General features: G+C 46.8%; 2 protein-coding genes across 2 annotated transcripts in view; one reads left to right on the forward strand and one right to left on the reverse strand.

The window, feature by feature from the left end:
• The window catches only part of PHLPP2 (PH domain and leucine rich repeat protein phosphatase 2), a 44,324-nt gene extending 23,717 nt beyond the window's left edge, over positions 1 to 20,607 (forward strand). The window contains 12 exon segments of the mRNA XM_059824902.1: positions 1,169 to 1,399; positions 2,144 to 2,346; positions 2,860 to 2,920; positions 3,658 to 3,753; positions 6,564 to 6,719; positions 7,488 to 7,688; positions 10,304 to 10,466; positions 10,991 to 11,121; positions 11,524 to 11,634; positions 12,100 to 12,288; positions 12,423 to 12,654; positions 15,531 to 20,607. Coding sequence (XP_059680885.1) covers positions 1,169 to 1,399; positions 2,144 to 2,346; positions 2,860 to 2,920; positions 3,658 to 3,753; positions 6,564 to 6,719; positions 7,488 to 7,688; positions 10,304 to 10,466; positions 10,991 to 11,121; positions 11,524 to 11,634; positions 12,100 to 12,288; positions 12,423 to 12,654; positions 15,531 to 16,670 — 2,914 coding nt within the window. The 3' untranslated portion in view covers positions 16,671 to 20,607.
• A 1,575-nt stretch (positions 20,608 to 22,182) lies between these two features.
• Positions 22,183 to 23,875, reverse strand: MARVELD3 (MARVEL domain containing 3). Its single transcript, XM_059825103.1, has 4 exons — positions 23,651 to 23,875; positions 23,345 to 23,547; positions 22,870 to 23,102; positions 22,183 to 22,814 (listed from the first exon to the last, which is right to left on the reverse strand). The coding sequence occupies exons 1-4, from the start codon at positions 23,873 to 23,875 to the stop codon at positions 22,183 to 22,185; spliced, it is 1,293 nt and encodes a 430-aa protein (XP_059681086.1).
• Positions 23,876 to 26,068: the final 2,193 nt, after the last annotated feature.

The raw sequence follows: 26,068 nt of genomic DNA on the forward strand, positions 1-26,068 counted from the left end.
TTTGGGCAATCCCCTCTGAAAATTTTGTCTTGCAGTGTTTGCTGGAGTAAAAACCTTCTCTATTTTCCCCAGTAGCTACCCAGAATGCATAAAAGCTTAAGCTTAGGTAAATTCAATTGCAAGACCATTATTGCATTTGTTTAGATAAGCATTGGTATTGAGCTATTGGTTCATTGTGGCCTGCTCTTCCTCCAGCTTGTATCTTTAAAAAAGGAGTATCTGCAGCTACATTGGATGTAAGCAAGTCATTTCCAGAGCGATCTTTTAACCATACGCAAACTGTGAGGAAAAAGCTGTATGCAGACTTACAGTTTTCACAGGTTTACAACTCAGTTATGGGTCCAGTCATCTTCATGACCCCTTGAGCGCTTATTCATAAGAACTTTTTATGGCCCCAGATTGCATTTCTACCACCATTAAACACTGTTCAGAAAGTTCTTTGTTGGAACGTAATCATAATTAGGGAATTGTACTTTGGGGGTTTGAGTCTCAAAAGCCATGCAAACTTTAAAACAATTCATCTTGCAACAGAAGGCTACCCTATTCTTTTCTGAGTGTCTGAAAGGACAACCAGAATGTAAAAATCTGTCACCAGTGCGTTACTGAGGTAGAAATTGTGATTAAACTGTGCCATGAGTGCCATAGATGTGAATAAGTGCCATAACAGTGATACGAGGGTCCAGCAATTGGATGATGAAGGTGCAGTTGACTTTTATTGTTTCTTACGAGACAGGTCTGTACTGTTACTGCTGTTGGTTTTGGGTTTAGTTTGTCATAGGTCTTTTAAAGATTGTCCAGCATGCTAAGTGAGGAGTTCTTAATATGTAGAAAACCAAGTGATTAAGTAAATATCTTTCATTTACAACATAGGTACTGATTTGTATTTTGCTTATGTTAACTTACAATCTTTGGCACAACTGGAAGTTTACCTCCAAAATAATTTAGGAACTATTTGATATTGCATACATGCAGTTCCAAGCCTATTACATGCATAGTAAAAGTACTCCAGTAATTTTATGTGTATAAGAATAAAATTAGCTGTTAGGTACCTTTAAAAAATAACCACACTGAGACCAGCTAGCTGTATGAGGAAATTCACTGAAAATGCTAAATGTGATCTTCAATACTCTTAGCTGAATTATTTTCTTTCTCTTTTTCACTGCTGCAGTCTCCAGACCTTCTGGCTTGATGGGAATTTCCTCACATCCTTACCAGAAGAACTGGGAAGTCTGCAACAGCTCAGCTGTCTTGGGCTTTCCTTCAATAACTTCTGTGAACTGCCAGCAATTTGTGAGAAACTCGTCATCTTGGACAAACTAGCCCTGGCAGGGAACTTGCTAGAGACCCTGGACCTTGCAGTGCTGAACCGTATGAGCCACATCAAAAGTGTGGACCTGAGGTAAGGGGGGGAAGCTTGCATACGTCTATAAACCAGATTGCTACTTTCCATTCAGCAGAGGAGCTGTGTAACTTCTAGTACATTTTGCAGTAAACTAGGTGTAATTTTTTTTTCCTCTTACTGATTCTTTAGCTTTTAGGGAGTTCTGTTTCTGAGGGTGTGCAGAATTCACTTAGAGAAACAAGGTTAACTGAGCAGTGCCTGAAGCCACTGAATGTGACTCTGTCCTCTAGTTTCCTCTTTTGATATGCTGTTACTGTGAGCTTCGGTAGCTCTTTGATCTCTCCTACCCTTTTTTGCCTCGCCCCCCACCCCCGCCCCGCCCCGAGATGTGATCCTGATTATCCAGGCTGCCAACTGCAGAGCTCTCAGAAAGGGACAAAGAACTTTTTCTCTGTGGCAAGGCAATGTAGTATCTATTCTCTGTGTTAGCTTCCTGTGTTAGTGCAAAGTAGCTGTCCCTTGGCCTGGCTTCTGATTTCTAGACTGGTCTTCAGAATCTCTTAAACATTGGGGAATGAGTAAGGCTGTTTCACACAGCAGTGCAGACAAAGGAAATGTTTTTCTTTTGTATTCACTGCCTGAAATCCACCATTGCTCCTCACGCATTTCACTGTGCTCACCTTTGGCATTAGGCTTCACCAGAACTCTTTCTTTCCTCTTCTTTCTTCTCTCTTCTTACTGATGTCCAGTGTTCAGTGTCCTATTTTCTGACTTTGTTAACTCTTATCTCTGAGTGTTTAGGCTGAACAACCTGAAGAGAGTAGCAGCTGACACTCTGGAGGGGAACAAATCCGTGACTTACATGGATTTACGAGACAATCAGATGACAGATCTGGATCTGAGCTCCTTGGGCAGCTTGGAGCAGCTGCACTGCGAGCGGAATAAGCTGAAAGAGTTGACGCTGAGTGGCTTCTCCCTTCGGGCCCTCTATGCCAACAGCAACTGTATGTTTCTTTGCCTTCTTCACCTGCCTTCTTCCATCAAGCTCTGGGAACAAAGGAAAACAGCCCTTTGCCCTCACCCATATAAAAAAAAAATACTTATGCTGATGTTACAGTAACGAGACCGTATGTGATGGGTCTTCTGGGGTTACCTCCTAGGGAGCACAGACGCATGTATGTGCACAGGCTGTGTAACAGGGGGACATTGTGGTGTTGAGTTACTGTCCAAGGAATTAGTCTTCCAGTGAGATCTGTTTGGGAGTCCACAAATAAAAGTACAGTTCTCCCTTGTTCTGGTGCCCCACGCTGGCAGATGGAGAAACGGGATAGTGAGAAGCTGTAGTGCCATATGGCAGATGTATGAAGTGTGAACTCTGTCCTGGGAAGGATGAGTAAGAGACCTTGAGTATCCATAAAGTAAGACTATGAGTCTCACTTGCTAGCTAGTCTGTCTGCTTCACTGTGCTGTTTCACTCTGAAGTTCTGCAACCATAATTATTTGCTTTACTTCATCAGGTCTGACAGCTGTCAATATTTATCCGGTTCCTGGTCAACTGACATGTCTAGAACTCTCTCAGTAAGTAACTATACACCACAGAATATAAAGCAAGTATCTGGACACCTTTGCTGTTTTCTGCAGAAATTTTCTGGAGCTTTAAAGCTCTTGAAAGAGTTGAGAGCAACTGAGGGAAGGCAATCCATCTTCACAATGGGAAAGGCCAGCACTGAAGAATGATGAAAGTTGCCTAGACCAGAAGCCCCTCTGAACCAGTATGACCTGTCTAGGTGACTGGCTGTCCTTCAGCTGTAGGCTGCAATCAGCAAAAAAAGCCAAGCAGCTGCGACAAGTTCGGTGGTCCCTTACTGGGCTGAATGGTGGGAATCCATGGAGCAAACATTTAGAGTAGCTGCCAGTGATCTCTGCTGTTGGCTTCGTTGCCTACATCTGCCTTTGGAGCAGCATTGTAAGACATGTAAGATAGGATGCCCAGAGGACCTGATCACCTTTTGCTTCAGTTCTGGGTTGAAGCATGATAGCAGGATAGCATAGGGTGGCCTGTTCTGCTGATGTCAGTGCTGTAAACTAAAAGGCTGATCGTCAGAGCCTTGCATCAGTACTTTCTACCAATCATGCACCAGGTCAGTTTGCGTTACACAGCTAGCCGTGAGATAAATTCCATGTGACTAACTTGGATACTGTTGTTCATTTTCTGCCTGTTGTTTTTGGTTTGTCACTAATGTCATGCAGCATTCAAACAGGGTGTGTTCCATAAGGAGTGCTAGTGTCTAGCTTTCCCCCCTTGCTTTTCTCAGCAATCAACTGCAGTGTGTCCCAGACTGGGCCTGTGAAGCAAAGAAACTGGAAGTTTTGGATATGAGCTACAACCTCCTTCTGGAGTTTCCATCGAGGTCAGCAAACCTTCTTATACAGAGCTGAGCTTTCTTCTATGGTGAGCTGACTGGGGAGAGAGAAGCAGTGCTATTCCGTTTGCTTTAGTCCTTGTTGTGCAGAGACAGAATCCACTTACTTTCTCTGTGCAGCGTCAAAAATACTCTGTATTCAAATGTTGGAAAGAAATTACTTCCAAATCAGCTTCTTGAATAACAGGGGCAGGTAATTTCATCCTATGCTTCTGGCTTCTACTGCAGCTCTTTGCACCTGAAGTAGAACACACTGCTATGATTTATTTGTGTTACCATAGTGTCTGTGAACACAGGTCATAGGTGAAGCTCTAAAATGCCTTGCATTGCCCTGCAGAGATTTCATCTGTTACCTTTCATAGGGAGATATCACAGAGATACGATATAGCTGATCTCAAAGGTAGCTTTCACAACACATCATCAGCCAGCTCCTTTCTCCCTGTTGCCCTTTCAGTTTCTGCAGAAATGTGGTAAAGGGGAGCCAAGAACTAATATATTTTTGCAGATATTTATAACGATTTCTCCAAGGTACCAGGGATATCATGGGAAGAAGCAAAGCACAAATGTTCTTAGCCTAACAAGTGTGTTTGGTGGGGGGAGTGATTGTAATGAATGAGACACAGTGTCTAGGGTAAGCTATGCTGAAATTGAATGCAAGGGTGGATTACAGTGAAGAAATGCAGAGAGCAGGTTGAAGCAGTTAAAGCAGCAGGCACAGGAAGTTATCTTAGCAGTGACATTCTAATGGTTGTCAGAGATAAGACTATATACATCAAAAGCAAGAAAAGGATGTAGCAAGGATGTGATAATGAGAACTTAGAAAAGAATTTTAGCCATGCCAATGGATGAAAAAGACCAAATTTTAAGTATGTTTTGCAAAAAGAACCTGCACAATTCAGACATAGAAATATATATTCTAAAAAGAAATTTAAGCATTTTTGAAGATTCCTAAGTGCAGGAATTTACTGTATCCATTGGGGATCTTTTCCGGTATGTGTCATCAACACTAAGCATGTCTTGTGTACAGTTAGAACTTTGCCAGCATTGACTTTCAGCCATTGAACAGGTTAATCCAGCAGACTAAAGCTTATAGAGCCTCACGTAAAGGGATATAGTTCACCATGAAGTTGTCTTTTACATTTAGTTATCCGAAAACAGAATTGTATCAAAGTGGTGTGCGACCGTGTTGAGTGGAGATACCCAAGCCAGCTGTGGATGGGTCAGCTTGAGCAAGGAAATAGGTGTATCTGCATTTGAATGGCTTTTTTTTTTTCACAGTATGATTAGCTTTGAGAAGCCACAGCATACAGAAAGAAACTGAATTAATTGGCCCGCATGGAGCAGTGCACTAATGCAGTTTTAGCATTTCATGCTTCAAAGCTGTTCTCTGTATAGGGCTCTTGGAATAGAGTCCCAAATTATCACCTCACCCAAACGGGTAGGGTGGTTCTAGGCTATGTTCAGATATCCTTTCTCAAATTCCTGCAAGGAATTGTCTGCAGTTCATGGGGATAGAGGCCTTTTCCTTCAATAAGTACTCAATTCCAGAGAATCTCACAACAGCCTCAGAAGTAATACAGGAGCGCTAAGCAGCCTGTTAAAGCTCTGAATTTTAGTTCGCACAGGGGAAGCACTTCTTTCTGCCTACAAGTGAAAACAGGCATTTAACAGGAACTTCATGCAAACCTCATGAAGTTCAACAAGGCCAAGTGCAAGCTCCTGTGCCTGGGTCAGGGCAATCCCAAGCACAAATACAGGCTGGGCGGAGAATGGATTGAGAGCAGCCCTGAGGAGAAGGGCTTGGGGGTGTTGGTTGACAATAAGCTCAACATGACCCGGTAATGTGTGCCTGCAGCCCAGAAAGCCAACCGTATCCTGGGCTGCATCCAAAGAAGCATTACCAGCAGGTCAAGGGAGGTGATTCTCCCCCTCTACTCTGCTCTCGTGAGACCCCACCTGTGGTACTGCATTTGGCTGTGGGGCCCCCAACATAAGAAGGACATGGAGCTGTTGGAGCAAGTCCAGAGGAGGGCCACGGAGATGATCCAAGGGCTGGAGCACCTCTCCTATGAAGACAGGCTGAGAGAGTTGGGGTGGTTCAGCCTGGAGAAGAGAAGGCTCCAGGGAGACTAGCAGCCTTCGAGTACCTGGAGGGGCCTACAAGAAAGCTGGAGAGGGGTTTTTACAAGGGCATGTAGTGATAGGACAAGGGGTAATGGCTTTAAACTGAAAGAGGGTAGATTTAGATTAGATACAAGGAGGGAATTCTTCACTATGAGGGTGGTGAGGCACTGGAACAGGTTGCCCAGAGAAGTTGTCGATGCCCCAACCCTGGAAGTGTTCAAGGTCAGGTTGGATGGGGCTTTGAGCAACCAGATCTAGTGGAAGATGTCGCTGCCCATGTCAGGGGGTTGGAACTAGATGATCTTTAAGGTCCCTTCCAACCCCCAAACCATTCTATGATTCTATCTATGATAAATCCATCCTTTGTGACTTCACTTTTTTTGTCTGCCTGAGAGAATGCTAGGCATATGCACACAGACTAACTTGTATCACAAGTTACTGATCTGCGGTAGCATAGAGGGAAATGTAGATACTTCCAAGCATTCAGAGTGACTGAGGCACCTTACCATGTGTGGTTTTCTGCTTTGTCATTGTTCACATTTTATGGATCAGTGTATTTTAATTTTTCTCTGCTGCACAGTCAAATGATAATGGATTAAATACTACCTTTTCCCACTTTGTGGATGTGAGGAGGAGTGAACCAAGCTGATACAGAAAACCCTGTGTCTTTCTAGGATTCTCAGCAGCTTGAGCCTTCGGAAATTGATGGTGGGGCACAATCGTCTGCAGAGCCTTCCACCTCTTCTAGAACACATTCCACTGGAGGTGCTGGACCTTCAGCACAACCTGTTGACTAAACTCCCGGAGATGCTCTTTGTCAAGGCTCTGAAGTGAGTGGCAGTAGCTAGTATCTTTGGTCTGCATTAACCTTTGGAGCTGTAAAGGCTGATAGTGGCATCTGCGTAACTGTCCTTGCAAGGTGCCATTTGCATAAGAGATAATGAGATGTGCATTTTATGAGGAGGTAATTCAGGTGCCATGAGGGAAGTCATCAAGCTGATTTGAGGGAATCAGTCCATGCTACTGTTTAATTACAGGAAAACAGAGGCTTGCTTAACCCAACAAGCCAACAGAAGAATTAGCTTCAGTTGCAGCTGTTTCTAAGATCATGTTACTGCCTGAAGAGCTTTGTCTTTAAAAGTAGTGCGTAAATTCAGATGCAAAGGAGAGAAGCCATACAGATTTTCAGATACTATAGCAGAAGGTACATCAGGTCATTGGAGAACAGCAAGAGAGACCCTTGCAAGTGAACAACTCTTCATAACTGTCTATTCAGACATGAGTCAACCCTTCTTTTAAAGACGCTGAGTAAGAGTTCATGTAGTCTGCTTCCACCAGTATTACCCACCCCCTCCACAGGCTCTTCAGTACTCATCATTTACTGTAAAATGCTGTGTGCATCCGCGGTGCTGTATAGCTAATAAGTCATTAGTAGACTCATAAATCTTAATGTGTGTAGGCATGTTACACTGTGTTGTCTGGCCTCCTGCCTAATGCTGTTGCTCTGTCCGTGCTGGCATTTGTATAGCTCCTTTTCCTGCTGTTAATGGAGTGGTTTAGATGATGTGAAGTCTCATCTTTGCACTTGCTATGGTTAGCCTCAGGTACCTGAATGCATCTGCAAACAGCCTGGAATCCTTGCCCTCTGCGAGTACAGGGGAGGAGAGTCTGAGCATGCTGCAACTGCTTTACTTGACCAATAATAACCTCACAGACCAATGCATCCCTGTCTTGGTGGGACACCCAAGCCTACGGATCCTGCATCTGGCAAACAACAACCTACAGACTTTCCCTGCAAGGTAAACAAGTAAGGCTGGTGGGCGAGATGGTGCTCACCAGGAGGACGTTGTCTGCCTTACTGTGATTGTACGTGAATCAGTGTCAAAGCAAGATGCTCTCCCTGTGGCTTGATGACAAAAACCTGCCATTCCTACACACACACTTAGGAGTAGCATGTTAAGGGGAATTGGCACAGGGTACTGTTGGCTGCAGTTGTTCCTGTCCTCCTGGTTGCGGCGGATGTGTGTGTGGGGATGGGGGCAGTATTTTTTCACAACTTCAATGCTGCTGGCATGCAGCTTGCTGTGCTGCATTTTTTCACTTTTCGGTCTTGCCAGAAGACCCTCAGTCAGACTTGTCTGAACTCCTGCCCAATGCAGGTCATATAATTTCATCTGTTAATTCATGCACCAGGCTTACAATTTAGAGTTGAAATAGAGATAAATCTGTGCTCAGCATAGAAACTCAACAGGGTGGAGGCTCCCATGTGTTCCTACTGAGTTATTCCAGTTGCTCTCAGTTACATAAGCCTGCACCTTATTTCTCAGTGAGAATTATTTATCTGTTTCTTTTTACCAGCATATCCACACTGTCTTTCTAGTATGGAAACTATATAGTATCAGATTTTTTTTTTGTGGTGCAGTTGATTGGCTAGAGGGAAGGAATGTCATCCAGAGGGACCTTGATAGGTTTGAGGAGTGGGTCCGTGAGAACCTCATGAGGTTCAAAAAGGCCAAATGCAAGCTCGTGCACCTGGGTCGGGGCAATCCCCAACATCAGTACAGCCTGGGGAATGAATGGATTGAGAGCAGCCCTGCGGAGAAGGACTGAGGGATACCGGTGCGTGAAAAATTGGACGTGAGCTGGCAATGTGCGCTTGCAGCCCAGAAAGCCAACTGGATCCTGGGCTGCATCAGAAGACGCGTGGCCAGCAGGTGGAGGGAGGGGATTCTCCCCCTCTATTCTGCTCTCATGAGGCCCCACCTGGAGCACTGCATCTAGCTCTGGGGTCCCCAGTACAAGAAAGAGGTGCACTTGTTAGAGCGGGTCCAGAGGAAGGCCATGGAAATGATCAGATGTCTGGAACACCTCTCCTGTGAAGAAAGGCTGGGAGAGCTGGGATTGTTCAGCCTGGAGAAGAGAAGACTTCGGGAAGACCTTTTTGCAGCCTTTCAATATATAAAGGGGGCTTGTAAGAAAGGTGCAGAGAGACTTTTTACCAAGGCCTGTAATGACGGGACAAGGGGCAATGGTTTTAAACTGAAAGAGGGTAGATTTAGATTGGACATAAGGAAGAACTGTTTTACGATGAGGGTGGTGAGACGCTGGAACAGGTTGCCCAGAGAAGTTGTGGATGCCTCCTCCCTGGAAGTGTTCAAGGTCAGGTCGGATGGGGCTTTGAGCAACCGGATCTAGTGGAAGATGGCCCTGCCTGCAGCAGGGGGTTTGGACTAGATGATCTTTAAAGGTCCCTTCCAACCTAAACCATCCTGTGAGTCTATGATTTTCCAAGCATAGCTTAAGAAAACTTCAGCTGTCTATGCATAATGATAAATATACTCGGCCTTTTTAGTTTCTTAGTATGTGGGGAGGGTTCCTCTGAACCCTTTCCAAATTCTCAATGCTTTTGTGGCTATGTAGACAGCAGAACTTAGACACAGCTCTACTGAAACATCATAAGCAGATAATATTGGTTGTGAGCATCTACTTGAGTCCTCTTCTGGTGACATCTTTGTACACTGTTCTGTTCTGAGTACCTGTTCATCTGACTCAAGCCTTTTTCAGAGCTGTGTCTCTGAGGATTGTTTCCTCTCTAATTGTGACTTGTACGAGTTCCTCTGTGCATAGCATTACTTAGCTAACTTAAATCACATGCTCTTAAGGTAAGTTACCAAATAGTTGATATTACTCTATGTTGAAACTAAGATTTCACCATGGTTTTTATCTGCAAATTTTACTAGGTATTATTTGGTGAGTGGAGTGTGTATATGTTTTTCTCATTAGTCACTGAATCAAAAGTGCCTCCCCATAGAACCCAACTAGAAGGACTTACACTGAATTCTTAATTCGTTACTACTTTTCAGGATCTTCTGCAATCCAGTTTTGGTGTATCAAATGTGTTTTCTTTGGAATATAGTAGAGAGCTAGTGCTATACTGGTAGACTTCTGTGTCAGCTTAATTTGTAGTCTCATAAAACCCAGCAAATTCTGTTACATTAGCACAAAAATCTAAGGGGGGTTTTGTATTAATTATGTCAGCACAATTAATACGATATTGATTGCATCTGTGCAAGCTTTGCCATGATTCTTCCTGGTACTGGTCAGGCTAAACAACCACTTTCATGTAAATCTGTTTATTTCTACAAAGTACGCTGACACAGCATAGCTTTTTTTTGCCAGTTTTAAAATTAAGACACCACAATCTTCTACTTCAGTGCTTTAGAAGTGAGGGTGAAGACATCTGTCTGTTGGGGACCCTGAGCTCTTATTAGAGCATCTCTTAGGACTCTTGGTTGCCTATCAATAAATTAGAAATGTAGCTCAAAGGGCAGTGTCTACGGGTATCTTATCCACAGATTCATAAGCTGACTAGTTCTTGCCTATAAGATACAGTATTCTTTTGTTTCCCTTTCAGCAAACTCAGTAAGCTGGAGCACCTGGAAGAGCTGAATCTAAGTGGCAACAAACTGAAAACAATTCCCACAACAGTGGCAAACTGCAAGCTACTTCATACACTTATTGCACACTCTAATGAAATCAGCATCTTTCCAGAGATCCTGCATTTGCCCCATATTCAGGTATTCTTATGGAGAAGGTAAAGAGGTATCAGGGGAAAGTTTGGGTTGGAGAATGAAGAAAGAGTAACTGCTAGGAGAGGAACTGGAGATCCCAGTGTTTTGCTCAATCAACCTGAGAAGAGGGCACAGAATATGCATTCTAGATCTGTCACCTCTCAGAGTTGATCAAAGATGGCTCATCTGTCATTCATCTTTACCATCTGTCTCTGACTTAGTGCATTTCTGGTTTACCATTTGAGACAGTGGGGAGTCTTATATAACTGGACAGGTCTGTATATATAGGCCTTCTATTATCTTTAGTGTGACCTGTCCTTTCAGTATTGGAGTCCTGGCTATTGCAGATTATAAGTATTTGCTGCTTATAAACCATTCTTCTACTGATAGGTCAGACCCATTTTTATGACCTCCTTGTGGGATACAATCAGTAAGTGGGGTCATATGATGTTTGGAAGGAGCACAGGAACTGATCACATGAGAGAACAGAGAATATTTTCTTTGTCATTTTGCTTTTTTTGATACTGCAGTTTGTGGACTTGAGCTGCAATGAGTTAACTGAAATCCTAATCCCTGAGGCACTGCCAGGTGCCTTGCAGGAGTTGGACCTGAGCGGAAACACAAACCTGGTGCTAGAACACAAGACACTTGACATCTTCAGGTGAGCCATGGAGATGCCAACCCAGTAGTGACCTGCACAGGGAAGGGTAACCCTTCCCAGGAGGGGAAATGGGATAGTAAAGTGTGTATCACAGCACTGCATAATGTTATAATGTTCCCTGCCTGAGGCAGCTGAAGCTTCCTGCCTTGTAGGAAGGAAAAAATCTAGGTCCAAATCATCAGAGCAAGCAAACAATTTCTCAGGTGGGGTGAGGTTCTCCCACCTGTCTCTGGCATAAGCAGCGAGACACCTCCAGAAGGCTAAGACCTTAAACTCCTCTCCTTGGTGCAGTTCTTTCCACAGCCTGCTGTCTAAAACTCTAGACTGGACTAGGTCCTTTGGCCACAAGCTGTTCAGTGGGGTCTAGGAGAGAATGACTTCTGTTCTTCTCTCTCTCTGTAGTCACATCACCACACTGAAGATTGATACTAAGCCCTCCCTCACGGCAGACTTAGCACTCACTTCTACCTTTTGGAGTCATGGAGTAGCTGAGATGGCAGGCCAAAGAAATAAGTGAGTATTGTGGTATGCTGGATGCTGACACTTTGTCGTCTTAGGGTGCTAGGTGGGGTGCACTGCGAAGCACCCAAGCAGACTTGTTTTGCTCAAGAGCTCATCCATCCCTCTGTCTCTCCAGATCTCTTGCTAAGTCTTGGTAACTCAAGTTTCTGCATTGTCCTTTCCCTCCGTTTTCACACTTATCCTGGGATGCTTGGACTTTGCTTCCCACCCTAGCAGAGATGCGTTTCTTTCTCTTGCCAGCTGTGCCTATTACCCTCTCCTGAGCATGGTCAAGGAGGGTTTGGGAGTTCCAATAATAAACTGCAGCTGTACATCTCATGGGGCAGTGAATATAGGGGCAGTGGCTTTGCTGTCCTGTGAGAACAGCACTCATGGCAAGGTGCCTGATGGCTGCGGTTTTGGGGACCATATTATCTTTTGAGACATACTAACTTTGCTTGTATGCTTTTCTAACAGGCTGTGTGTGTCATCCCTGGCACTGGGGAGCTTTGCAGAGGGGGTGGAGGCTGTGTATGGCATGTTTGATGGTGACAAGAATGAGGAGCTGCCACGCTTGCTGCAGTGCACCATGGCCGATGTGCTCCTGGAGGAGGTACAGCAGTCAGACACCATGTTCATGTCCAACACCTTCTTGGTCTCCCACAGGTAGGACAGTGAGCAAGCTGGTCCTGGTGGGACCTGCATAGGTATATCACTTAATGTGTTAGGTGGGGTGAGGCAGCCCTCCAGAATGCCTGTCACTGGAGTCTGGAGCCTTCCTACACCTTCTCCTCCAACAGGAAGCTGGGCATGGCTGGGCAGAAGCTGGGTTCATCTGCTGTCCTTTGCTATATTCGTCATGATGTGGCTGATCCAGCCAGCAACTTTTCTCTGACGGTGGCCAATGTGGGGACGTGCCAAGCCATTCTGTGCCGAAGTGGAAAACCACTGCCTCTCTCCAAAGTCTTCAGCCTTGAACAGTGTTCAGAAGAAGCCAAGAGAGTCAAGGAGCAAAAAGCCATTATAACAGAGGTTGGTTTGGACCCTCTTCTTCAACTTCCACCCTCCTGTAAAAGCTTGGTACAAATACACGAGCTCTGCTGCTGGCACTATAATACAGGGGAGACAATGGCATGAAGGTGTTCAAGTGACTTGTCTGTGGCTTCCTGCTCTGCTTCTTTTGCTGATTAGCTATTCAGAATGACATGTTCCTAGAACACCTGTTATGGCCTTAAGAACTACAGGTGCAGGATACCAAGGATGGCTTGGGGAGAGAGGGAGGAAAGAAAATAGGTGTGGAGCTAAAGGAGGGGAGGTCCATAATACTGTGCATGACTTGAGTGACTGTGGAGAGGAGCCAGTGAAGAACAAAGCAGGGCCTGGGAAGTCATCTTGTCTCAAAACCCACAAAATATCTTTGGTGTTTCTTGAAAAGTATGACTCAAGTTACCTTTCTTTGGATTTCTTCCATGTTTTACTCAGTGAAGGCACAGGATTAGTGGCCCTTGAAATATGCAGACATGCAGGGATATAAAGTATATTACAGGTAAAAATTTTAACACAAAAAAGACAGAAATGTTCATTGGTTTTATGCGAAAGTATTAAAATGATTTCTGGAGAACTCTCTCAAGCCTAACTTTCTAAAAATTTGGAAATAACAGGGAAGTTCCAAAGACCAGGAAAATACATCATCAGTGAAGATCATAGAAATCAGTGCCAGTCATATTAGTTTTGTGCTCAGTGTGTCTTTTACAAAGTTTCTGACAGGGATAATCTGTTAATGTGTTATAGCTCTGCAGGGTGCTATATTCCAAAGCACTCTGACTAAAAACAACTGTGGAATCAATGTAGCACGTTAAATGGTTTAAAAACTGGCTGATGAATGGATTCTGAAAAATAGAAGTGAAATCATTGTCCAAGGACAATGATTGTACCAACCATTGGTACCATTGTACCAACGTTTAACACCCAGAGGATACAGAAATTAAGAATACTGAAATTAAATTCAAAACACTGGGGAAGTTGTGTACTCTGTATGCACTGACTTGGAAAAGGGACTGAAGGCTGTGGGTAATTTTCTATCCAGGAAACTAGTGCCAGGCTGGCCAACGGACTATCTGGCAGGAACAGGAAGGATGGAATACCTCCAGGTTACAGCAGCAGTGTGAGATACCTACTTGTTCTTTTCTTCCTCAGGATGTAGTGTCCACACTTCAGAATGCAGTTATATGTTAATAAAGAGGGAAATAGTTCAGAAAATACACAGAAATTATTTAATGGCTGGATAATCTGCCTTGCAATGAGGAAGTAAAAAGCCACTATCTCATTTGTACTGCAAAGATAAGTTTCATGTAAGACTCGTGAGTGAGATTCTCTGATCAGTGTGCTGCAGGTAGTCCAGCTGCACATTTCAGAATAGTTTGCTACAGTTCTTCAGAATGTGACAAAAGGTCTTGTGGGATAAGATTGCTTGACCAGCCTGATCTCCTCCTATGACCAGGTGACCCACCTAGTGGATGAGGGAAGGGCTGTCGATGTTGTCTGCCTGGGCTTTTTACTAAAGCCTTCAACACTGTCTCCCACAGTACTCTCCTGGAGAAGCTGGCAAATCGTGGTTTAGACAGGTGCACTCTTCGCTGGGTAAAAAACTGGCTGGACAGCCGAGCCCAGAGAGTTGTGGTGAATGGAGTCAAATCCAGCTGGTGGCCGGTCACAATCAGAGTCCCCCACGGATCAGTTTTGGGGCCGGTCTTGTTTAATATCTTTATCGATGATCTGGATGAGGGGATCGAGTGCTCCCTCAGCAAGTTTGCAGATGACACCAAGTTGGGCGGGAGTGTTGATCTGCTGGAGGGTGGGAAGGCTCTGCAGAGGGATCTGGACAGGCTGGATCCATGGGCTGAGGCCAATTGTATGAGGTTCAACAAGGCCAAGTGCCGGGTCCTACACTTGGGTCACAATAACCCCATGCAGCTCTCCAGGCTTGGGGACGAGTGGCTGGAAAGCTGCCCGGCGGAAAAGGGCCTGGGGGTGCTGGTTGACAGCCGGCTGAAGATGAGCCGGCAGTGTGGCCAAGAAGGCCAACGGCATCCTGGCCTGTATCAGAAACAGTGTGGCCAGCGGGAGTAGGGAAGTGATCATGTCCCTGTACTTGGCACTGCTGAGGCCGCACCTCGAATGCTGTGTTCAGTTTTGGGCCCCTCACTCCAAGAAGGACATTGAGGTGCTGGAGCGTGCCCAGAGAAGGGCGACGAAGCTGGTGAGGGGTCTGGAGCACAAGTCTGATAAGGAGCGGCTGAGGGAGCTGGGGTTGTTCAGTCTGGAGAAGAGGGGGCTGAGGGGAGACCTTATCGCTCTCTACAACTACCTGAAAGGGGGTTGCAGAGAGGTGGGTGCTGGTCTCTTCTCCCAAGTGACTAGCGACAGGACAAGAGGAAACGGTCTCAAGTTGTGCCAGGGGAGGTTTAGGCTGGATATTAGGAAAAATTTCTTTACTGAGAGAGTGGTGAAACACTGGAACAGGCTGCCCAGGGAGGTGGTGGAGTCACCATCACTGGACGTGTTCAAGGAACGTGTAGACATGGCACTGCGGGACATGGTTTAGTGGGCATGGTGGGGTTGGGTTAATGGTTGGACTTGATGATCTTACAGGTCTTTTCCAACCTTAGTGATTCTGTGATAAAAGTGTGTTATTGCCAGCATGGGTGATGGGCGATTACTGTACCTGATGATCAGGTACAGTGAATGCCTCTGTTGTGGTACCTGGACCTAGATCCCTTTCTCCTATCCTGTAGCTGTGCACTGGCATTTCTCAAGGCTCCAAACCAGTATACGGGCAGGGGAAGGACTGCTCTCCAAATGATCTAATAGCACATCTAACGCTACTGCCTTGTTTCTTTTGTCTGCAGGACAATAAGGTCAATGGTGTGACTTGCTGTACTCGGATGCTGGGCTGCACATACTTGCATCCTTGGATCCTGCCCAAACCACATGTCAGTTCCATTCCACTGACTGTACAAGATGAGCTGCTACTTCTAGGGAACAAAGCTCTCTGGGAACACCTTTCTTATACAGAGGCTGTCTCAGCCGTGCGCCACCTACATGACCCACTAGCTGCTGCGAAGAAACTCTGCACTTTAGCCCAAAGCTATGGTTGCCAAGACAATGTAGGTGCAATGGTGGTGTGTCTGAACATCAGTGAGGACAGCTGCACATGTGAGATGCATAGCCTTACTCTGCCAGGTCCTGGGGGATTCAGTTCCACCACCACCAAGCCAGCAACACCTTCATCCAGCAGTGGAATTGCTTCAGAGTTCAGCAGTGAACTGTCTGCTTCTGAGGTTAGCAGTGAGGTGGGTTCCACTGCTTCAGATGAACACAATGCTGTTGGTCTTGATGGCAGTTTGCTGCCACGACAAGAGCGACGTTGCAGCCTACATCCTGTGCCCCCCTCAAGCACCTTTCAGCGCCAACCTTCCAGTGCTACCTTTTCTAGCAACCAGTCTGACAATGGTCTGGATAGCGATGATGAGCAGCCTGTGGAAGGTGTGATGACAAATGGCAGTAAAGTGGAGGTAGAGGTGGACATCCACTGCTGTAAAGGAAAGGGCCTGGAGTTTGAACCTCCTGATGCAGAGTACAGCTCCTCTGCTCCAGTGCCAGAGGATGACTCTGGGCTTGTCCTCGTCATTCGGAGACAGAACAGTGTAAACAGCAACACTGTGCAGAGAGGGGTCAAGGAAAAGTGTGAACTGCAAAAATCTCTTTCCACATGCTGTCTCTATGGAAAGAAGCTTTCCAATGGCTCCATAGTGCCCTTGGAGGAGAGCCTCAACCTCATCGAAGTAGCCACAGAGGCACCCAAAAAGAAGACAGGCTATTTTGCTGCTCCATCCCAGATGGAGCCAGAGGATCAATTTGTGGTGCCACCTGATCTGGAGGAAGAAGTGAAGGAACAAATGAAGCAGCACCAGGAGAATGGAGCAGATCAGGAGAAGAAAGAAGAACATGCAGTGGTTCTGCCAGAGGAGTTTGACACAGCTTTGTAACCCTACAAGTACTGCTCCCACATTGTCTGTCCCAGGAAGCTCTGTCCCATAAGGGCTGTCTTGCCCTCCAAGGGGAGCTGGGATCTGCAAGGATACAGGCATCTGCTGCTTCCTTAATGGAGTCAAGGAAGATTTGGGAGTGCTAAGGTCTGGGCTATCCACTTTTCACTGTAGAGTCTCAGTTTTTCTATGAGCACTCAGACCAGCAGCTGAGCTCTGTGTTAGGGACTGTCTGGAAATTGTGGAAGCACTAAGAGGAAGGCAGGTGTTCCAACACCTGCCTGTAACTCCTTGAACCCTGAGGTTCTGCCAGCTCTGCAGGAAAGGGGCTGGCATATGTGTGTGTGGGGTGAGGAGGAAATGTTCAGTGTTTGGAGCCCTGTGAATATTTCTGATGCAGTGCCCGTCCCCCCCAGCACCTGACTTTGTTTCCTTGAAAGAATACAGCCGGTTGCAATGAAGCTGACCCAAGAATGGTTTCCTACATTAACTGAAAGCACTTTTATTGATTGCACTTAAGCTGTTCTGCTCCCCTTCAGCCCAGCACTTTATTATTTAGGGTTAGGGGAGAGAGCACGCCACAGCAGGTGTGGTGGGGGCTTTTCCCAATGGATATTGTTAGGGCAGTGGAGGACTCAGGGTACCAGTGTTCTGATGAGCACTGGTGCAGGGTAGAGTGAAGGTTATGATGGGATCAGCCTATGCAGGATGAGAAAATACACAGCTGAGTGATAAGCAGGTGCCTACTGATGCATTTTACACGGAGCATAGGAAAGATCAGCTCTGGACTTGTTGATTAAGCTAATGTGTAGAGCTAGTGCTTCTAGCTGCAGAGCACAGACCCAGCTCAGCAGCAACTTGGCCACCTCCATCATGGATGCTTCACAATAGAGGCTTCCTGTATCCAGAAGACATGGGATGAAACCCGGAGCTCAACTTGCTTCAGTGAGGTACTTGGTCTAAGAGGAAACCAAGTTGTAAGCAGTGGTATGCTGCTCTAAGGCCAGTGAGCAGTGGGGCTGCCCTTCATATTCTGGGGAAGTCTTCAGTGCTTTGTTCCACCACCACAAACCTGTGCACTGTCAGCTACAGCATCTTTGCTTGCCTCTGAAAACAGGAGTCATAGTCCAAATCCACAGCAGCCTGCATTTCATGGTACATGTCCAATTTGGCCACCAACAAGGTGAAAGCATACTTGTTTCTGCTCAGCTTTCAATGCAAAATGAAAAATAGAAGTTTTCACCTTAATGACCTCTTTATCAGCACTGAAAAAGATATTTAAAATAGTCCCACTAATGGTGAATTGGCCAGTCTGCACTCAAAAGATGCATTGTGTTGCCATTAGGATTTTTGGTGCAGGATGTAAGTTGGCTGCCTATGTCATCATCTTGTGTAAGGGTTGTGAAAAGAACGCTGCCCCTGTAGCGTGCAGATCTGTCTTCCTTAGCTGGCAGAGAGCTGGACAGCAGCTGCCCCGGTCATGTCAGTGGTGCAATAATCCTGACTGTAGTGTGGGCTAGTGCCTTTTCTTCTTTATTAATTATATTTATGAAGAAAAATTGAAAGTTTCTTCTCAAGAGCTCTGAGGGCTTTTTTGGATCAAATTCAGGCCTTGCTCAGAAGGAAATACTGTGCAGCCTACTTGTGGGATTCTGTCAATATAGATCTTTTGACAAAATTTATCAGTTTTACTGAGATTTCAATGCACCTTGAATTTCTTCTCACTAGGGAAAAAATGTATTTTTACCATGCATGAGAGCAACATTTTAGGATATACTTTGTGCTAGTTACAACATAATCATGAAACAACCCAACTTTTTCCAAAATTTAAACTCTCACAAATTTTGGCTGTTTAAATGCCTGTTTCATTTGGAAATGGAAAGAAAAGCTAATTCTTAGTATCACAGAAACAGCAGTATTTGAATCCCTTAGGCAGCGAAACAACAGCAGAAAAGATTCAAAAACTAAACCCCAAACCTCTTTCATGTTCTCTTCATATAAGTATGCAGAAAAGGCTCATCCCAATGTATTTGACTGTAACTTTTAATTCTGTCACTGGTGATAATTTTACCAAATATCTCTGCCCAGCCCAACAATTCTGATACCTGACAGGGCTGCAAAGCAGCCTCTGTTCGGTATGGGACTGATGCAGAAATACACTCTTTCTGAATAAGACTCTGGCAAACCTTGCACTAGGAGAGTGGCAGATGTTAATGCAAATCAGGTCTCTATTTCTTGCACTGATGTGGAAAATCCAGTGTGCCCTTGCCAGTATGAACCAGTAGCATCGCCCCAGGAAGTTAGTCATGAATGGCTCTACCTAGCTCAGTAGGGAAGGACTAAGTAAAATAAAGCTCTGCAATGGAGCTTGCAAGTGTCTGAGCAGCTCCTTTTCATGGTAGTGGCAGAATGGAATGCAAGGAATTCCTACTTAGCCTTTTTCTCCAGTGCTGTTTCTAATTTTGAAGCAGAAAGGGAGTTTAATACAGCCAGCTCCTATTTTCTATGGGTGTGAGCCATCACGGCAGAACATGGCCTGTTGTTCTCTTACGCTAGGTAGAGTCCATGGCTTTCTCTGCTTAAGCTGGTATTATTAACTGTTTGGCTTACTCTGGGCAGCACAGCCTGAGTGCTTCCCTCCCCCACCACGTTTTGTTTTCCTGCCTCCCTAGAGGCAGCAAGCTTCTTTGTCTTCCGCACCTTACTTATTAACACCACCTTAGATTTCAGGCTCCCCAGGAGCACTGCTGTAGGTGGAACAGGTATGAATGGGCAAGTCTAGTGAAGGACTCATAACAGGGGATAGAAAGTGTTTTCCCAGTTCTCTTCCTGTTCCCCTCCAATCTCTTCCCTGATTTTTTTATGTGGTTCTTGGAGAGATCCGTCATCTCCACAGAGCCACATCACTAAAACGTCCCATTCGTTAATAGACTTATTAGAGAGAGGTTTTCAGTTGGGGGTCATCAGGCTCTCTTGTCCCTGCTGAACAATGCCAGACCTCCCATCTCCAAGTGGCCATGATCAAGTTAGGCTGGTGAGTTGGTTTGTCCATCTCTTCAGTAATTCTGGCTCTGCTGATGAGCTTGCTTGCCGAGAACAGGTACTCTAAAGGCACCGACCTGTCTGCCCTGTCCAGAAAGGCTTCCGCAAAAGGAACCCATAAAGGTTATATTCAGTGACAAGTAGTTGGGGCCCAAGTATTAAGAATAAGGGATAGCCTCCAAGTTGCTCCCAGCACCAGGAACAGGTCTGGTGGAAGCAGTGCCACAGATTACTGGGACCTGATCACTAGATGGGAGGGTAAAATCCTCTTCCAAGGAGCAAGTAGTTCCCTTTCTTGGGGACAGGCTATTGAGAGGCCCAAGATCCTTCTTCTAGTAGACGGGACATTCAGCCACACCAAAGGCCCTTGGACTTCAGGAGTTTCTGCGCTCCTTCCGGATGGCGATGGCTTTTGTGTCACTTGCCAAAGGCCTTTTTCAGGCAGTAGGTTCACCTCTTTGGTGTTGTGCGATCATTGTCTGCTGTTCCATTGCTGTCTGAAGACTCCATTGTATTTTTTCCTCTTTTTTCACATTTTAAAATGTTACCTTTATTTAACTTGACTCACATGACCCAGCGCACCGTTTATTAAATAATATTTTTTCATGGTTTTTGTTTTAAAAAGGAGAATATTTTCTGTACCCCACTCTAGCATGCACCTATGATAATCCCTGTTTTTATCGTGTATGGGAGTAGGTTGTCCAGTGAGTGCACCTTCAGCACTGTGGCCTATGTTTGTATTGCTTTGGAAAGGCAAATAACAGAAGATTGCTGGAAAACACTATTCCATTGAGTCTTTATTCAGATGTATAGAGCAGTCCAGGAAGGAAGAATATTTTCGCATCAACTTTTCAGCTGACTTAGCAATAAAGATTTTTACTTTCATCTAACTATATATTCTGGTTCCGTTACTGTGCTGGAGGGAATTTGTGCAATACCCCAGTCAAACATAGCTGAGGCTAGCAGTAGCTGTGCTGTAGGGTCTCCTTCATTGAGCTCTGTGTGCTACTTCACTCATCAGCCTTCCACACAAAAGCCACTTGCTGAACACTCTGAGGGTGGAATCCATAATAACATTAGGCAGCTTTCTGTATACTGCTAGAGGAATCCTGCCCTGGGAACCTGCTCTAAACAGTACTGTACAGCTCTCTAGAAGTAGCTGCAGCAAGCAGGAAATCAGAATCATTGAAAGAAATAGGACCATGATGGACTGTCCACATAAATCCCTGCACTGAAACACTCCATGCATCTAACTACTGAAAGGGAGGTGAAATCAAACAACCCCCAGAGTACCTGGTGTGTTCCTACTTAGCATTTGTTTTACTTTTGTATCTCTAGTTCCAACAATGTTCCATGGTTTTGGTAATTGTGGACATTTAGTCACTGGTGCCAGTGAAACTGGAGCTATATCCCAGACAAAGCATGTTTCTGGTATGTTTAGTTTGGTGTTTGGGTTTTTAGGTTTTTTTTTTAACATGGGCAGAACTGGTCTGTGAGACCAGTGGTGGTTCCATCTTCATAAGGACAATGCACATATTGGGCACTGCTCTGAAGTGACATTTCATTCTGAGGCATGATTTTGTGATTCTAGTGCTACTTTTCTTTTCCCTGATACTTTTTTTTAAAACTTTTATAGGAAATTTAAATTTCCCCTTTTTTTAATAAATAATACAAGAGCAGCATCTCATTTCCCCAAATTGTACATTAAAAATGTAATTTGAAAACAATATAATTCTATCTTAAACCACCTGTTTGAGCTCTTAAAGCTTTTGTCTATTTATCCCAACTCAGGACATTCTTTTTAAACAACACTGTTGTATACAAGTTATAGAAGAGACCATTTCTTACAAAAGCGTCCCCTCTCCAGGAGAGTCTGGAAAGGCATTGTGTCACAAATTAGGCTGAGTGTATTCGTAATTTTGCAAGTTTCTTTCAGGGTTCTCTGATGGCTCTGTAAATGCCACGTTCAAACTGACCTGTTAGTTCCAAGAGATCTACAAGAAAGCAGTAATTAGCTGCCACAACCAGGGGCCTCCATCACTCATTTTAGAGCTCTGTTCTCAGTGAAGTCACATGCCCTTTGTAAAGACAGTTTCAGCTACAGAATGCTGTTCATCAGCAGAAGTATGTAGTAGCAGTACTTATAGTAAGACCTCCTTGGAGGAGAACAAGACACCCGATGGGGTGGAAAGGCTGCCCGTGAAGCAGGCAGCTTGCTAGTCAATTACACAAGGACAGTTACTCTCTACTAAGAGTCGGCCACCAGATGCAGACAATCCATTGGACTAACTTTATGTCCCCTAAGAATTCAATAATGCAAATTCAGGTTAGGAACAGCTTGACTCTACCATATTTAGAGCTATAGTATCTCAGTGTGTGTTCTGTTGCAGGATTAAGGATGCATGGCCCAGAACCAAGGAAAAGTATACTGCTTCATCTCAGTAAGGAGGCTGTCAAAAAATCATGACCGTTACTGGAGCAGAGGAATCATTCTAAGCTTGTGTAATTGTACTGGCTTCTGTTTCAGTTTGTAAACTGTTCTGTACCCCCTGACAGCTAGGCCTGCGCTAAGCAGGTATGCCATGGCAGCTATGCAGCCTAAGAGGCCAGCAGCAATCTCTGCCCCATGCAGGCTGCACCTGAAGCCCTGGTAGCCTTTGCTTTGATAAAGCTGCTCTCTCTCTTTGCACACTGATGAATTATAAACCCCCAGCAGAAAATGGAAGAAATAGTACAGAGCAGGCACTATGCCAATTGCAATCACTACGTCCAGGACGCATTCAAGTAGCAGCCATGCTGGGAAACGCCACGGTAACCGCAGAACACCAGCCAAAATAAGAATGCAAGAGAAGACCAGGAGACACCCTCCCACGGCCATTGCTGCCCTTGCAATTGGCAGCTTTAGTAGGTAGAAACGCTGGTCCAGCTGCTGGGCTTTTTCCCCGTCTGCTCCACTCAAGCCACTGTAAGCCCCGCCGTACTGGTAGTAGTAGATGCCCCCCAGGCTGGGCAGGCCCGTGTAGCCGCCCGTCGAGCTGCAGGACACGGCGCTGCAGACCAGGATCAGCACGGCGAGGAGCGCTTCCACCGTCTGGCAGCAGGCTGGAAGGGGAAGGAGGAAGGTGGGTCTGCGGCCGGAGCGGAGGCCCGCCGCGACCGAGCCGTCTGGCGGCCAGGAAGGAGCCTCTCCCCAGGACGGGGAGGGGGCCCCGGCGGGGACGCCGGGCCGGGCAGCCCGCTCCAGCGGGACAAAGGAAGCGGCTCCCGCAGCCCCCTCCCGCCTGCTCACCCCTGCCCGTGCGCAGGTACCGGCAGCGACGGCACTCCAGCAGCCCCGGCGCGGCGGCGCGGCTTCCTGGCGGCCTCTCCGGCCCCGCTCCGAGCACGGCGCTGAGGAGAGACGGCGGTGGGGATAGCAGCGGCCCGCCCGGGCCCCTCACGGCCGCCTGCCCACCCCGCCGAGCCCCGTCCCGTCCGCCGCCCGGGCCCCTCACGGCCGCCTGCCCGCGCCTCCGAGCCCCTGTCCCGCCGGCTGCCCCGGCCCCTCACGGCCGCCTGCCCGCGCCTCCGAGCCCCTGTCCCGTCCGCCGCCCGGGCCCCTCACGGCCGCCTGCTTGCCCCCCCCCCCTCACCGGCCGGCCGCCCCGGTGCGCTCCGTCCGCGGGGCGCGGGGGCCGCTCCGCTCCGCCATGGCCCGGCGTGGCCACGCTCCTCCGGCGCTGGGGGCGGAGGGCCGGGCCGGGCCGGGCCGCGGGGCGCCCGAGTCGGGGCAGGTGCCGGCGCGGTGTGGGGTCGTGCCGCGGGCTGAGGTGACCTCTGTCCCCTCCGCCCGGGGCTCGCCTCAGTCCCGCCGGGGTCCTCGCAAGGGCGGTGAGCAGCTCCGGCCGGGGCCGGGCCCTGCCCCGCGTCAGGGAGGTGTTAGCAGGGCCCGTCGCGGCCTGCTCCCTGCGGCACCTGCGCACGGGGCTGTTGTCGACGGCGGTGCCCACCGCCTCTGCGTTCACCTGCCACTGCCCCCACAAGCCTTGTGGCCACAAGGTCCCGAAGTTCCCTGCCTGCCGTATAACAAGTGCTCGTTTGTACCTATCGGAAACCGAGCACCGGCTGATCTCCTCAAGTGCCGCTTTTTCCTCTGCTGTGGGTCTCGGTGAAGTGTTCCGCATTCAGCCTGTCTGCCACCTTGTGCCTCTGTAAACCTCAGTCCTGCCCCTCCATTCCCTTCTCAAACCCAAGTCCCAGCCTTTATAGTCTCTCCTCGCAGAGCAGTGGCACCATCCCCTTTGTTCTGTCAGCTGCCCTCTCTGGACCCTCGCTAACTCCCCTAAATCCGTCTTGTGATGGCAGCGACTAGACCTCCGTGCAGCACTCAAGACACGAGTGCACCAGGGTTTTATATCACAGCAGGATGACTGCCTCTGCCTTGTCCTGTGCTGCTCCTGGCAATGCATGGCATTTTGTTGCTTCTCCAGCTGCCCTGGCATGCAGAGGCCATGTCTCCAGAGGACAGTCATCAACACCTTGGGATCTGTCCGGCCGTGCAAGTTCCAGGTTCCAGTTCAGCACTCTGCAGGCTATGTTCAGGTCATTTTCTTTAGATGCATTACCTTATATTTAACCATAGAGAACCAAATAGACCTCTTCTGTGTCAGTTTGCTGGAGGCCACCTCAGACAATATGATGTGACCTTTTCACCGGCTGCCCCATTTCCATGCACAATAATGTCCTGCTGCCCGGCGGGATTGGCTGCCATCCCATCCCAGGAGGTTGCGGAGCACAGCCATCACCTTCCAGCAGAGGCAGGATGAACTGCTCCTTTGTTTATTGGTGGTTGCTGGAGTGAAGGCAAGCGCCCAAGATCTCGCCCATGCACAAGTGTCAGCATTTCTCAGGGCTGGTAGGGGCAGAGCTGATCCAGGAAAGGCTGGGTGTCATGGGAAAAAAATAAATAGCAGGACAATTTGGAAACAGAGAAAACTCCACAGCCAGAGTGAATACTTTTATCCAAGAGTTTGACCAAACACTGCCTGGAAAAACTTTAGCATTGCAAAGAAATACTTCTGTTGCATTTAGGAAAACAGAGACTTTTAAGTAAATGGGGTTACACCATGAGGTCTCAGACACAGTGTCTGAATATGTGCCTCGAGAGGTCCAAATTTGTCACTAAGATGCAGAAATACATTTCCTGCATCTGTAAGATTGGTGGCAACAGTAAGATTGCTTCACCCTTCTGTCGTTGCAGGAGCAACAGCAACAACCCTATAGACTGGTACTGTGAGAAGCCTATAAACTGCAGTACTTCTGCACCTCAGCACTGTAGGAAAACTCCTCAAGATTTCACCTGACTCCACGAAGGACAGAAGATCTGGAAACTTGTCTTAAAATGTACTTACTTTGGGGATAAGAGAGAAGCAAAACATAAGAACTCTTTGTTCAACCCCAGCTCAGATAGAGGGGACAGGAGTTGTACGATGATGATGTTAGGAAATGGGGAGACCATAGGGAGCTTAGGATGAGGGCTCTGGAGTTAGCGCAGATGTTCAGCAGTGACGCGGTTGCACACACCTTTTCGTGTGCATCTGTTGCATCACTCATGTTCATGTGCCAGAACCCAGGCCTCCTTGCTGCCATGCATAGGACAAGCTTAAAAGCTTTAGCAACCCTTTGTATAATTTTAGGATAATGGGCAGTGCCATTTTGCTTAGTAGAGCTTTTGACTGCTATGAGAGGGACATGAACACCTAAGTTGAATAGTTATGAGTCACAAGAAGGGGTGAAATAAGTGTTTCTTATGCAAAGTGTTGCTGCTGGCCATCCAGCAACCTGAGCCGAAGTTTTCTTTGGAATTTGTGGTGTGCTGGAATTACTTGTTCAAAGAAAGAGCTGGGAAGAAGCACTGCTCTGTTGATTTGGTGATGCATTCAGTGTTTTACTACAGTGTTTGCTGCTAACAAGTGAGGTGCAAACTTCAAGGTATTGTAGAACTGAGTCAATCTTACTCCATTTCTGTTGTTGTATCGAGAATTGTTAAAAAAATGCTTTGTGTCACTTCACTCCTGCTTAAAGTACCACAGCTGAGCTTGGTGAGCATCGTCTTCTGGGTTCCTATTCTCACTGCAACAAGCAGCAGTCAGCAGAAGAGAGCAACAGGAAGCTGAGGAGACCAATATTCATCTTCGCCTCTGCTTTGGCTCCCCTTTTAATTTTTTTTTATTTTTGGTTCTTCTGTTTCTGGCTGCTCCTGATGTCATTCCTGCACTAAGGGGAGGGAAGGGCTTGGCCCAGCTTACCATGGGCCAAGAGCTCTGACCTGGTTCAGTGCCCTCCCTGGGAACTTGGAGGGTGAAGTGGAAGGAGCA

Source organism: Gavia stellata, chromosome 15 (assembly GCF_030936135.1).
Source record: "Gavia stellata isolate bGavSte3 chromosome 15, bGavSte3.hap2, whole genome shotgun sequence".
In the NCBI taxonomy this organism is placed as follows: domain Eukaryota; kingdom Metazoa; phylum Chordata; class Aves; order Gaviiformes; family Gaviidae; genus Gavia; species Gavia stellata.

Coding starts and splice junctions, on each gene's coding strand:
- MARVELD3 (XM_059825103.1), bottom strand. CDS start 23,875: ATGCGGAACACTTCACCGAGACCCACAGCAGAGGAAAAAGCGGCACTT. Junction 23,548..23,650: donor GCAGGTGCCGCAGGGAGCAG/GCCGCGACGGGC, acceptor GACTGAGGCGAG/CCCCGGGCGGAGGGGACAGA. Junction 23,103..23,344: donor CGCACCGGGGCGGCCGGCCG/GTGAGGGGGGGG, acceptor GTCTCTCCTCAG/CGCCGTGCTCGGAGCGGGGC.